This window comes from Brugia malayi (genome assembly GCF_000002995.4).
Source record: "Brugia malayi strain FR3 genome assembly, contig: Bm_v4_Chr3_scaffold_001, whole genome shotgun sequence".
NCBI classification, from domain to species: Eukaryota; Metazoa; Nematoda; class Chromadorea; order Rhabditida; family Onchocercidae; genus Brugia; species Brugia malayi.
In genome coordinates, this window is record NW_025062477.1 from 8,886,403 (window position 1) to 8,900,948 (window position 14,546).

The following is a 14,546-nucleotide window of genomic DNA, read 5'->3' on the forward strand; positions in this document are numbered from 1 at the left end:
TATTTTTAAGGGTATTTTGCTTTGTAGCTCTGTATTCTCCGCGTCCATTGTATAAATTATTCCCGTACTTTATGCAAGTTTCAACCTATTTTCGATGTTTTTCTCAAACAGTTACTATTTTCTAGTCAACACTTTGTGGCAGCATTTATATGTAATTCGGACAAAGTTCACTCTCTTCGCTAATACGCGGGAGCTAAATGTAAAACTAACTGTCGCTGTTTCTCTATTTGATTGGAATTGCTGAAGTCGTTCAAATGTTTGTCTATGGGAACGGCAAGTCTCCATTCAAGAACCTGAATTAAATAAATTGGTAATCTTTACACTGGTAATAGATTACAAAGTTGACTTTCGAAGGATATAAAGTGTTGTTGAAGTGGTCAGCAAGTGACTTCTTTAACAAATGTGAATGAGGTAAGGTGAGAAAAGCTAATAAATGATCTTTTATATCGGTTATTTCGAAATGGGCATAAACGATTATCCAAGCACTTCAGTTTACTTTCTTCAATCACTTCAGCCTAATATTTGTCGTTAAAAGATTTTAACTGAAGAACTAAACTGGAATCCTTAGGAAATTTTTTATTAACTTTGGATACCGTTGTGATAAAGACTGGCTGGAGAAATATGGAGGAAGAGAGAGAATCAATTTGCATATCTGGAATAAGATCACAGATAAGGTTTTCCTTGTTTAGATCGCAGAAATTAATTTCTAGCTGAATGCTGACATTTCGATGAGTCACGTGGAGGTAAGTACGGCTAGCTGCAATGATAGCATATCCTGACTGGCGCTGTTCACTTCTAATTACAGACTTGAATTTTAACGTTCGGAATATTCTTTGTATTAAGTAAATATAATCGAGAGGATATTTTTAAGTGTCGATTCTCTGTCCTTACTATTTTTCCAACTTGGCCAGACAATCTCCCAAAAATTGTTCGGCCTGTTTTCCTTTAGTGATATATTAGTATTGGTGACAATTTTGGGATGTGTATCCGATCACTGAGTTCTATTCAACGTGATGGAAAGAACTTAGTTATGTCTAATTGTTTTGAAGGGATGAGTGCCTGGATCGGTAGTTGGGGGCACCAGTTGGAAGGGTCTCAGATTTTTCTCGGTGAGTTGAATGCATAAGTCATCGGATTTAGTGGTGAGTCAAGAGTCATTCATTAGTCGCTGAACAATCTTTCATTAGCTTATTTTTCATTTTTAAATTGGTAGAGTTTGTATAAAAGAACAAAATGAGAATAATGAAAGTCAGAAAAGCTGAATTAGAAATGATATGTTAAAGTATTACGATTTCATTATCATTCGTAAAAACTATATAAAGATAATTGCTGTTTTTCAATACAAGTAGTTTCAGGATGCAAGAAAAAGTTTTAGTGGATGTGATTCCTGGTTCGCCTCTTGTTGATTCGATGATGCAAGACGGTATTTCAGAGCCACAGAAAACATTTGCTGAAACTCATCGGCAGGAGGTATTTGATGTTATCGACCTTATACCTTCGTTTGCAAGCAGTCAACGTGATACAGAAAACCGTTCTGAAAGGTTACCTTTAATCAACATTTCGCCATATATGGCGTAATCCGCATTGTGAGGTAATCCACACGTCTTTTCCTATGTTGTTGTAAATAAATCACAGTTTGTACACTTCCCGACCCTGTGAACTTTTTGATTACTGGTGTCAAAAAACATAACTACAGACTTTTGTTGTAATTTTGTTTTTGAAGATGAAGGTTATTTTAGTGATAATAGTGACTATGCAATAGTGAAGCACATTAACATTAGTGAGCTGTTGTCAAGAACTAAAGAATTTGAAAACTCATTTGCATACTTAGAGTGGAGTTGCAGAAAATTTTGGAAATATATAGGTTTATAATACCAACTTGTACTGTTCTATATAAATTTTGCTTGAAATATATGTTTGTTTTCGAGCTCTTCAGATTTCGATATCTACTTGATTTGTACCAAGAACAGCCCAGTTTGCTTGATCCTTTCATGGAAATCATGATAAATAGGTTACTGGCATATATAAAATTTCTTGACAATGGGCAGACGAAGTAAGATTTCTCATTTTGTTTGCAAAAAAAGTTTTTTTCATTGCTGTGTTTCCCAACTGATTCGTGTTATGCGAACTACAGATACTTGAACTTTCGTCATTCTTTAATTATTTAATCAATTTCATATATTGGTGTTTATATTTCATAGTTACATTTGTTGAAGATTCGACGATGTGTCAAATGTGGCATTTGCATTGCTTGCACATATATCGAAAGTTAGGGGGTACAAGGTGTTCCTTTCATTGCTACCTCACGAAGTATGTGTAACGATTATATTTAAAAACTGCTCTCATTTTTCTGGAACCATAAGAAAATATCCCTCGTTTAAAATTATCAAAAATGTCCCTAGAATCTTTTTTATTTTTCAAGGGTGTGGCTTTCTTTTCTGATTATTTTTTTTATTTCTTAATGAGTGTATGCTTGATTGATATAATTGTCCAAAATTTAAAAACAAAAATTTTTATGGTTTTGAAGATGAAATATATGGAGAAAGTACTTTCTTCACTAGAACGATATTCTGATTCTGTGATGGATATGGATTCCCGGTATATACTTCTTCTTTGGACGGTGATCTTATGCAAGAATCCATTTGATTTGAGCAAATTTGAAACCAAGAATGGTTGTAATGTACTGGAGAGAATGATCACCGTTGCACTGCCATATCTATATCTAAATACTGATAGATGTCAGGTATAACAAGAATTTTTTAGGAATTAAGATTGTCATCTTTTTAAATATTTGCTGCAGAGTTCAATTCCTTATCTACTTTTTTCTTTTTTTTTTTGAATTTTTTTGAAAAATATTTTTTCGAATTTTTTTTGAATAGAAATTTTGGCAAATAATTAAGTTTTGAAGTATTGAAAATTTTACAGCATTCTGCTGCTTTGTTACTTTCATTGGTAGTATCTCGTGAAGATGCACGCAAGAAATATTTGAAGAAGTTGATAGATCCTTGTATTTCGGCGATTGAAAACTGTGAAGGTAAATGGTCTCTTAACAATGAACTCGTTGGTAGTCTCCGTTTGCTTGCAGCAATTCTTAAAAAGGTAAAATTGCTGGTTATTTTTGATGGATTGATTAAATAATAAAGAAAGAAGTTAACAATCAAGGAACTTTGGATAATAGTACGAGAATGTAAATTTTATTCATATAATGAAATGCTGGCTTAATAATTAAAATGTTTATACGTAAATTTCTAAATTATCTATTTTATTTTGTTTCGCTTTTCTAGGGAGAACGTGAAGACTTACTGCTTATCACAGACCAGGTATTAAAAGCCTTACATCGGCTAAGTAACCTTGAAGATTCTGATTTCACTGTGAAGAAGTTAACGGTCAAAATTGTTCAAAGATTAGGAATGGTCTTTTTAAAACCAAAAGTAAGTATATATTTGCAAATCTTCAATGTTTCATTTATTTTTTCTTATAGTGAATTGCTCTGAGTTTTTATGTTTAAGATTGCAAAGTGGCGTTACAATAATGGAAACTGCAATCTGAATTTAGAAAGTGATTTTGGAAAATGTCGAGAATTAAATATTTTGGAGGTAGAAAATTTTGCAGACGAAGTTCACGAGGTCCCATATGCTAAGGTTATTACTTTTAATATTGTTTTGCCTTTACATTCGGAAAGTTGAGAAACAGTAATATAAAGGTGAGATAGGAGCATGTTTTTTGTAGGATATTATAGCTTATGTTTTTATGCAATAGTAAGGGCTAGTTAGGAAATCATTGTTTTTTATTTTTACATATATGTCACGAAGATCGAAAGGAAGAAATCTATAATGCAAAGCAGTTTGGCTGTTATCAAGAATATGACCAATTACAGATTAAAATTTTCAGCTGGAAGTAGTTCTGAATACAATTCTAGAATCATTGCGTGATCGTCATACAGATATACGTTGGGCGGGTGCAAAAGGTATTGGGCGGATTTTATCTCGTTTGCCGAAACATCTTGCAAGTGATGTACTCTGCAATATCATTAAATTTAATTTCAACTTGCACTCTGGCAATGCTGCCTGGCATGGCGGTTGTCTGGCAGTTGCTGAACTTGCAAGGCGCGGCTTTTTACCCCTTGAAAGACTTCCGGATATTATGAAAATCCTTTTAATCGTTAGTGATTTGCCAGTAAATTATCATATCTAAACATCATTCTTTCTTATACACTTTTTTCGTACGGTTTATCTTTGACTGAAATTTTGTTGTATGTATTAATGTATAAATATCCTTGAAGGATCGAAGCACATGTTTTGTGTTCCCTGTAGTTATTTTTTTTAATTATTTATTCCTACATTTTCAGGCCTTAGTATTTGAAGAACCGCAAGGACATCATGCTTTGGGAGCGAGTGTTCGGGATGCAGCTTGCTATATATGTTGGTCATTAGCTCGAACTTTTCATCCAATGGATTTGGAAGCATATATTGAACAGATTGCAACAAGCCTTGTTTGTGTAGCTTTATTTGATAGAGAAGTTAATGTAAGACGGTAATTACTTTGCATTCATTATAGATTTATAATCTAGACTTTAGCTGACTTTTGGAACAATCTTATGAAGTGTTTCACCGGTTGTATACTTTAATGAAGTGTAACATTATTCTTAAGTGAGAGTTCGAATGATTGTGCAATGTGATGTACTGTAAAGAAGTAAAATCTGTTTAGGAAAAGTCAAGTAAATGAAAAATATCAAAAGGTAAGATTATTTCGACTTTTTTATAAACACCATGCAGTTAGTTTTCAGAGCTGCTAGTGCAGCATTTCAAGAAATTGTTGGTCGGCAAGGCACATTCCCAAATGGCATCGAGATATTGACAAAAATTGATTATTTTGCTGTTGGACAACGTTGTAGAACTTATTTAGAGATCTCATGTCAAATAGCAAGATACTCAATGTACACGCAAAGGATTATCGAGCATCTCATATCTTTCAAGGTTTCATTTGTAAATTAGTTGGGAGAATATAATCACAATAAATTATAGAAAAATACCTTGTTAAAAATCGGAAATTGTCCAATATAAGGAAAATAAATGTGTAGGAGAATCCTAGCAGCTACTGCTATTTTACTTTGTTTCTTAGCTCATTATTTTTTCTTTCTTTATAGATAACTCATTGGGATGAAGAAATTCGCTTATTATCTGCTGAAGCGCTCCATCGTCTTTGTGCTTCAGATCCAAGTTTTGTTTGCGCCCAGGTAAAAATTCTATTTATATCTTGATCTTTCTATTTTTTTATGTAAGAAATTTTAATTTTAAATTTCGTGTCTTGCAAGACCGGCAATTATTTTGCAAGAGTTAAAAAGAAACTATTTGTAGGTTCTTAAAAAGTTAATTCCACTAATCAGTAATGAGTCACTGATTATGCGACAAGGAGGTGTGGTTGCACTGGCATCCACTTTATCAGGTTTGAAAAGATGTGGAACGCTTCTACATGAAGAATTGTACGAAAATGTTACACAGATACCTAGTATGGTTTATCCTTTGTGCAAGAAAAGAACCAATTCATTGGGTTCTAAATTGATGCGTCGAGCTATGAACGTTTTCATCAAGTCGTTATCATCCGTAATACCGAAGAGGCTTATAAAAGTACATATTTTTAGATCCTGATAAAACAAAACAAATGTTCTATTAGTTTGAATGTGAGACTGTTAGCTAGTATTATCAAGATGAGAAGAGATTGTTGAAAAAACCATCATGATTTTACAAAGGAAAAATATGTTTCAACCTTTTTGTTTTTCAGACTGAAGATTGGCTTTCTTGTTTGGAATTGAATTTTTGCGACGAAAATGAAGATATCAGAAAAGGAGCATGTGAGGCAGGAAAATCCTTCTTCAAACTTTACAATGATAGCTCAGGTGCCGAGTTTCTGATGCTTCGAATTCGTCAAGTTTATTTGCCACAGGTACGTAGTTTATTGAATTTTTTGCTTCTTGGTATTGCTGGCATAGTTTCATTACTAAATTTAATTTTAAGATTTAGTTAGTTTTTTTCTACAAGTCTAGAGGTATTACGTTACTTCCCGTGAACAGTGCTGTTTGCTTTCTTTGTCACTGTAGTGTGTTTTAGTGTTAGAAATGAAATCATATCCAGTTTCAATGTGAATGTCGAAAGGTCTGAATCAAATTAGTACTTCTTTTAATTCTGAACATATCCACTGATCCAGAAATAATGTTAATACGATTCGACGTACAGTACTGCGTTTACAGATAATTGCTGCCAAAATAGAATCAGATAGAGAAGGGACAGCAGCTCTTCTGGGTGTCATTCCAAGTGAAGTATTATTGCTATCAACGTTATCCGATTCTTTCGCTGCCGAAATAATTCGTACACTCACGTTTACAATCAGTGGGTAAGTATTTTTGTGTTGGTTATGCAAAGTTTCGTCTTGATGTTTTTTAAATTAACTTTTAAACCCAACTGGTAAATTAGGTAGTATATTATGTATGCTTTCTAGATCTAGTGCACTAGACACAACTTGGGCTTGTGGACGGCGCTCTTGTGTGGAAGCTATTACGCGTATTATTGATTCAATTGGGATTGAACCTCTAGGTCATGTTGCTGAACTCCTTGACTGGTTTGTTATCAGATTTCGATTTTGTAAATTTTTTATTGCGAAACATATGTTTTATGTTACTTGTCTTGTTTATTTCTTTTTGTAACCTAAAGTGTTTTAGTCTAATTAATTCTTTGGACGATTATACAATGGACAAAAGGGGTGATATTGGAAGAGTTCTGCGCGAAGAAGCGATGAGGGCACTTGCAATTATTTTGCCTCTGGCACAAAACTACTCGAAAATTGTTGATCGTATTTCTGAAGCAGTTTGTAAAATAATTCAACAGTCTATTGAGAAAATTGATGCAACTCGTGAGGTAGTTCTCCCAAAATATGCAAGGTTTTGCAGCTTATGTAGCGATATTCATGTTAAAAAAATATCATATTTTAATGATAGATCTTAAAAATATTCTTGTTTGTAGTTATTCAGTTTTCAGTGTGCTGCTTTGGTAATGAAGAGGATCTTGCAGTCAGGGCTAAAAGGTATTCAGGAAGAAGAAATGCTAAGAAAAATTTATTTGGTTAATGGTTCGAATGTGGACTGGAGATCGCCATCTTGTTTCAAGCGATTGGCTTTGCTGCTGAAGAGTTCTTATTACAGATATTCTGCCTTAAGTGGATTTATTATATCCGCTGGTAAATATTTAAATCAAATTATGAGCACTACCACTGTTAGATCTTTTCCTTGGGCCCAAAATTATCACAGGTATATGCGCTCTACTTTTCTGAAATTTAGGTGGTGTTACGGAGTCTACGATGCGAGGCGCGTCTGATGCCCTGCTTTCAGTGATTTCTGATATTCGCGGATCACGACAAGTCAGTTAGTAGCAAAATGTGATAAATTTCACATTATTAACAGCTATACTGTTATCAATTCTTAAATAAAGTGTCAGTAGTTTAACCGAATATTGTATTAGAAAGAAAATGTTTCGGATTTGCAGGAATTGGAAATTTTTCTTCAATGTTTTACATCCATTTTAATCAATAATGCTGGATTATTGCGTGTAACCCAACCACTGCTTCGCACACTAGAACAAATTTTGTCAGCACAACTTCTTCAGTGTTTTGAAGCAGACCCAGATTCTTCACCTTCTCTTCGAAAAATTGTGGATCGCGTTGTTATTGTACAGTTTTATTTTATACTTGTATAAAATTTTGGTAATCAGAAGTCAGACGGTTGCTATAGAATGATTGTTGACAGTTACTTTATTCATGCCTTACTGATCATTTCTAAAGTGATTCGCTGAATAGATCAAAAGTCTAGTGATTAATCTAACAAGACAAAAATTATGCTATTTATCATGCAAAATATGCTTTGTGATAGCACCAGAATTTGTTTACGAAATATTTTTACAGGAGGCTACAATTAAAGGAAGCGCGCAGAAAGTTCGGATATGTATTTCAGTATTATGCCATTTCTTGCATTTTAATTCATCTAGTCTGGTATGGCAGAAATCTGCGTCATTGGCAAGTTTTTTTCTTCATCGATTATTCTTAGATTTGGATATTTTTTTTTTTGCAAGACTTCACTTAAGTTGCTTTTACAATTACAGATCTTATTTGACTTCGATGGCTTTCAAGAGTTTATAATTAATATGTTGCAGGTTGTTCGCAATTTGCGATCCCGTTATCCCATAATACGACGTAATGCAGCTCAGCAACTTTATGAATGCTTGATCTCTGAATGTGATAGCAGCAATGAAGCAGAAAGAAATAAACGCGTGGAATTGTTGAATTTACTTTCAGAAACAAAGTGGAATATTACTGGCGATGAACAGTATTTCGTAAAAGTTAGCCATTCAATCGCTGAAATGTTAAATGTGGTTTCTGAGATTTAAATGTTATTAGTTTAGTAACATCCATATTTGAACTTGTGTTTGCTCAAGTTTAATGTTGTTCGGAGCAGATGCCTTCAGGAAATGTTAAAAAAAAAAAGAAAAAGGAAGAAAAAATTGAATGTAAATGGTAACATCTAATACGTTTTTATGCTGGCTTTTACGACATGTATTCCTCTCTATTATGAACACTGAATCTTCATTAATTCCTTGGTATCTTACATTTTTTTCGATCTCTATGTTTTAATAACTGTGATTTAAATAAATGACATTGATTGCACACTTCTTTCTTGAAACCGACAGGTTGTATTGTTGGACCAGTTTACCTGCATTATTATGACTTCTATTAATTTCCGGAGGTGAACTAGAATAATTAAAGAAATTGTATAGGCAGTAAATTTTGGGAAAGAACTTTCTGGGTGATACGTGGCTTTAGACGGGTTATTCTGGTAGTGCAAGAAAATTCAGTGATGTTTTGTGTACCAGTTGTTTAGACTAATTAAAAGGAGTTCTGCTAGCTTAGTCTGTGATTTAAATTGTTTGTATATTGCACATTTTTTTTTTCTTTTTGCAGAAGAATGTCTTCTATCGATGTGACGGAGATTCTACGAGCATCAGCTGAGGTGATTTTCCCTTGTACATTTTTGGTGGTTTTGGTCTTTCCGATTCTTGATATTAAAATATTAGTTCACTAGTCACTGGTTCAGGTATAGCATTTTGAATGCTAAGTGAAATATTGACTAGCATTAATGCTGCTTTAAGGTAAAGTTGAAACGACCTCGCATTGATATTTCGAATTTATCGACAGCAACCACCACACCAGAAGATATTCTGGCTGCATTGGAGCGGGATGAATCACAGGCAGTGGTTGTTGATGAAGCAGCTGTTAAACGAATTGTTATGCAGGTCAAGTCTTAGTTTCACTTATGCTTTTCGGGTTGTTATTTTCCTTAAGCTCAATTACTTTTACCTTATTAATTTTAGCATTTCAACATTTTGCAGCGTTTTAGCTGGAGAAACGTTGTCTGAAAAATCGAGAGATGCGCATCAAATATGGCGACGAACCGGCAAAGTTTATGGAAAGCGAAATTGAATTAAATGAAGCAATACAGGTTTTATAATTATTTTAGCAACACTTTTTTAAAAATATCTCCATATGGATTATGTGTTGCTGTTTTAGGAGATGCATGCTTTGGCAACGCAACCCGATTTATATGAACTACTTGTTGATCATGGCGGAACAGCTACCCTTTTGCAATTATTAGCTCACGAAAACTCTGACGTTGTTGGTGCCGTCATCAATCTGTTGCAGGTTTCTCTGAACTGATGCACGAAATTTATAGGGAATTTTAACTGATAACAGTAAATTATAGTGTAGTACGGTATTGAATTATTTTAACAATACGGTACCACGGTAAGTGTAATATGGTACGACAAATATGATGTGATACTAAATTATATTAAGATCATTAGATTTCGAAAATTCAAACTTTTCAAAAAAAAGTTTTCAAAAACACGAACTATGCATATTCTCAATATTTCTCGATAATTCGTAGTTATTTGTATTCGTAGTTAGTATTTTTTATTTACTATGATCCAGATATTAGCGACCGTTTGTAAGATTTGGAATTCTAGAAAGAAATTTCGAATAATACTTGCGGGACCTTATCGATTTTTCCTTTTCTTTTTCTTTTTTTTGTATTTAAAGGAACTAACAGATGTTGATACGTTGAATGAAGGTGAAAGTGGGGCAGCAAAACTAATTGATGTGTTGGTTGCTGATCAACTAATTGAAACATTAGTACAGCAAAGCATTGAACGTATGGATGAAACTATAAAAGACGAAGCCGATGCAATCCATAATGCATTATCAGTCGTAGAAAATGTAGATTTTTACCTTCAGTTTGGAAAGTCAATGTATTTTCGAATTAAGATTTGGTTTAATTGCGGGAAATAATTCAAAACTGTGATTTGCCATGAAATATTATTATAAGTTTTATTGCTGAAGGACTGAAAATGAAGAATTTAACATTTGACATTTGTTTGTATATTTGCAAACATTACGAGTGCAGTAGACATCATCATAAAAAGTAATTCATCTAAAAGCTAATCCTCCTTAATTGCTGTAGAATTTGATTTTTTTTTTCTGCAGGTGCTCGATTTCCGACCGTCATTTGCTGATATCTGTGTCGAACAGGGCCTGTTTGCTTGGCTTCTCCGTCGTGCAACTCAACGAGGAGCTTTGGATGCCAATAAGATGTTTGCTAGTGAATTGCTTTCTTTGCTTCTGCAGTCAACTGAATTAGCTAGAAAACGATTAACCGAAAAAGTTGATGGCTTCGATTTACTGCTTCGTGTAAGTTTTTATTATATTACAATTTCAAAAGTTCTAAAAGGCTCATAATCAGTAGGTTTTTGATGAAATTTCTTCGTTTATATGAATTTGGACTTTTTCGTGCAATTTAATATACTCTAGGCTTTGGCCACTTACAAGCGTCATGATCCTGGCAGTGCAGATGAACGGGAGCATATGGAGAACTTGTTTAATGCTGTATGCGCTGCGCTTATGTATGCTCCAAATAGACAGAAATTTTTGGATGGTGAAGGCCTTCAATTAATGAATCTTATGTTGAGGTACTAATATGTGACCAGTCTTCAAAATTCTTATTACTTTTTGTCAAATTCATTACAAAAATTTTTTTTTTTTTCACGTATTCACTTTTCACCTAAATGAAAGTCCCCAATTTTTTTAGGGAACGTAAGCAGTCACGTGAAAGTGCACTAAAAGTTTTGGATTATGCTACAAATGGTATAGAAGGAAGATCCAATTGTGCGAAATTCATAGATATTCTCGGTGAGTTTTTTAATGATAATAATCGTCTACATTGAGTCACGCTTGCGAAAAATGACTGCTGAAAACAGTTTGAGGAATTATCGAATAAATTTTTTTATAATGCTTCGTCGTATTTTCTGACGTTAATCCATAGTTTATGCATTGTTCATTCAAAACTTTCATGAGTTTATTTTCCGGTTTGCGAACAATTTTTCCGCTATTTATGAGGACTCCAGCAAAACAAAAAAGAAAAGATTCAACACCAGACGAACATGAAGAGCATGTCTGTTCGGTCGGTAAAACATTCAGTTCCTTCTATTATCTAAGTTGTAAGGAATGACTGCTACTATTATTGTTATGGATTTGTGTTTATTGTTTTGTTGATGCAAAAAAAAAAAAAAAATGCGAAGTTTTGTAGGTATTGTCATCTTTATTGAGGTCTTGTGGTGAAGAAGGACGCAGTCGAATTTTTTCGAAATTTAGCGAACATGAATATGAAAAAGTTGACCGTGCTGTTGAACTCGTCCTAAAATACCAGCAAGTTTTGCTTCTGAAATTAGTTTCTACTATGCAAAAGAGAGTGATACTTTTCATTCTGAGTTACTATCCTTCGGAAGTTGGAGTAACTGATTAGAAAGGATAAAGTAAAAGGAAGATTGTGCGATGTTGTGAATTTAAAATTCCGTTCGAATTAGACATATATTTTATTCTGATTTTTCTTTCTATTGTATACAATTGAAGTTATTTTAATCAACAGCGTTATTTATTGAAATGTATTCAGAGAACGTGTGGACCGATTTGATGCCCGTCAAGTTAATTTGACACAGAATAGCAAATTATCTGATGATGAAATTGAACAACTGTATCTGGATAAGTTGGATGCTGGTTTGTACACGCTGCAACGAATCATTTTAATTCTTGCGGATATATGTTCAAGTGCAATGCCTGGCTGTCGTAATCGAGCGGTGAAGTTGTTTCAGATGCGAACTGGGAATGGAAAGCTCAGCAAACATCTTGTGCCGGTTTGTTTACTGATTTCCTTACTGTTAATTTAATCACATTTGTTTTATGTTCTTATATGATTATTTTCGGAAATTAAGTAAAATGCTTAGTGTTTTTCTCCTATTCTTCTGGACCTTTTTCCATGTTTTTTTTTTTTATTATTTGGGTTTCATTGTCTTGAGTAATCACCCATATCTTCCAATGTTTATTTTTGCATTGGATCATAACTTCCATGATGATTACACAAAAAAACCATTTGTTACTTAACAGCGCAGTGTTTTTCTGCGTATATCTTATATTTCAATCGATGAATCATTTCCGTCGCTTTCATTTGGGAGTGTGTTGAGGTATTTCTCATCATTTCAGGTACTTGAGGAGTATGAAATTAATTTAGGCGCAGAAGCAGATGAAGAGAGAAGACGTACCCGTCAGCTTATCGCACGAGTAAATAGCATTGATAAGAACTAGATCTTTTACTTCGCATTTACATCCGTTGTACAAATGATTCACTTTTTCCATTATTCATCTGATAACTTCTGCTGTTTTATATTTGGTACGCTTTTTGTTCATGAATGGGATTTTATATCTTTTACATCCCACTCACCTTTAGTGTCCAACTTTGATTAAGCCTATTTTTATTTTCGATTGTTATTGGCTTCCAACGTAAAATGGTAAAGTTGAATTTATAATCTCGACAAATGTATTACTTTATTTCATGTTGAGACGGACGTGATATACTGATCCACCGCACTGATGCCACACCGTTTCAAATTCAATAGCTGTTATCTCCGCACCTTTTTTCCTTGTCAACTGCGTTGCGTCAAGAGACAACTCACACATTTCCATATCATCTCGGCCTAAACGAAGAAAACTCATTATTAATGTAGGTAGTGATGGAGAATAATCTGACGATGGTATCCTGAAAGTTTAGATGGAGTACTGAATGAACAACCTAAAGTAAACTTATGAATGCCTCTATATCCAAATTTTATTATCGCTGACGATCATCTAGATCTATCTGTTGATATAGGAAGAAGTGGGGAGGGATGAAGTATAGTCATTACTTGGAGAGGGATGAAGTACATAACATACCAGCAAGAAGTAATACAGGTTTTTTGTTAGGATGTAATTCTATCTGACGTACAACCCATTGTCCATCGAAATGAGCATACCACATACCATGTGAAGCTACTGTTACTTCCAATATATCTAAGATGGTAAATATATTCTTCAAATTTTATTATTGACACTCTTTTAACAAACTAAAATAGAATCGTCCACTCATTATTAATTGTTCAATGAGCAAATGTTGATATACAAAATCCTAGATGAAGTAACCGTTATTGAATGAGTCCTGAATATCATGAAATTGTTTGCTTATTAAACTTAAAAAGGAAAGCTTCAAGGTAAGCTATGTACAGTTCTGAATATACCACACATATTCATATGTTCACGAGCAAGTTTCGCGAACGGTACTTTGAAATAACGTTGGATATTGACATTATTCTGCGAGAAATGAAGAGAGAAACTATCCAACACACGCACACGTCACCGAGTAAAAACGTAAGCAAAGTACGGCTTAGGTTCAGTTTACTGGATGTCCAGTATGAGTACAATGGAGGAACTGAGGCGATTCGCTAACTTTGTATTAGATAGTGAGGAAATTTAAGAAGACGCATACTGGAAAGAGAGATTGATGAAGTGAGAATAGCATTAATTAAGAAGAGACGATTGAGAAGAATGTCACGGTTTAAAATATCAAGCACGTATGAAAGAGGGCAGAGAAAAAAGTGATAACTGTTAATTCATATCAGTTATCATTTTCTTCGAAATGAACCTAGTACGGTTAGCTTGGTGACTGGGCTGCTGTAGTATTGGGACTCGGCTATGTTGTACTGATAATTAGCTATTAAATGTTTGAATTAAAAAATAACTAGTATAGGCTTTAGAAACGAGTCAAAACTCAATCTCAGTATTAGGATTAAGTTTCACATTTATTTCATCTGGAATATACGTATTATTCTCTCTGTATTTAAGCACAATTGAAATGTAATAAAAAACGAAACGAATTATTGAAATTAATAGATATGATTGTATGACTAAGTGTTGTTGAATTATCAGTGGTCAATAAGATGAATGATGATAACTGGTTGCTTTAAGAAAAAAAAGTAAAGTGATTCTGTTGAATATATTACCAATGCATCACTGTGCGCTTTATTTTTAATCTGTGATATATGTGACGGTGATAATTCCATTAAGCTTTTATCTTATCATAATTGTTA

At 33.6% G+C, this 14,546-nt stretch overlaps 2 protein-coding genes across 2 annotated transcripts; one reads left to right on the plus strand and one right to left on the minus strand.

Moving 5' to 3' along the window:
• Positions 1 to 1,356: 1,356 nt before the first annotated feature.
• Bm3408 (Uncharacterized protein) lies at positions 1,357 to 12,732 on the plus strand (the record flags this gene model as incomplete). The annotated part of the gene is made up of 33 exons (XM_043080528.1): positions 1,357 to 1,541; positions 1,937 to 2,053; positions 2,217 to 2,310; positions 2,528 to 2,743; positions 2,926 to 3,099; positions 3,285 to 3,431; positions 3,510 to 3,641; positions 3,892 to 4,161; positions 4,349 to 4,533; positions 4,787 to 4,976; positions 5,147 to 5,236; positions 5,358 to 5,627; positions 5,782 to 5,943; positions 6,248 to 6,390; positions 6,496 to 6,615; positions 6,716 to 6,911; positions 7,032 to 7,230; positions 7,331 to 7,410; positions 7,536 to 7,718; positions 7,951 to 8,061; positions 8,199 to 8,371; positions 9,004 to 9,052; positions 9,192 to 9,335; positions 9,440 to 9,541; positions 9,610 to 9,741; positions 10,138 to 10,314; positions 10,582 to 10,785; positions 10,906 to 11,063; positions 11,183 to 11,283; positions 11,499 to 11,554; positions 11,681 to 11,799; positions 12,044 to 12,284; positions 12,631 to 12,732. The coding sequence occupies 33 exons, from the start codon at positions 1,357 to 1,359 to the stop codon at positions 12,730 to 12,732; spliced, it is 5,022 nt and encodes a 1,673-aa protein (XP_042936462.1).
• A 240-nt stretch (positions 12,733 to 12,972) lies between these two features.
• Positions 12,973 to 13,441, minus strand: Bm12921 (Uncharacterized protein; the record flags this gene model as incomplete). The annotated part of the gene is made up of 2 exons (XM_001901311.2): positions 12,973 to 13,121; positions 13,357 to 13,441. 2 exons carry the CDS (start codon positions 13,439 to 13,441, stop codon positions 12,973 to 12,975), a joined length of 234 nt encoding a protein of 77 aa, XP_001901346.2.
• Positions 13,442 to 14,546: the final 1,105 nt, after the last annotated feature.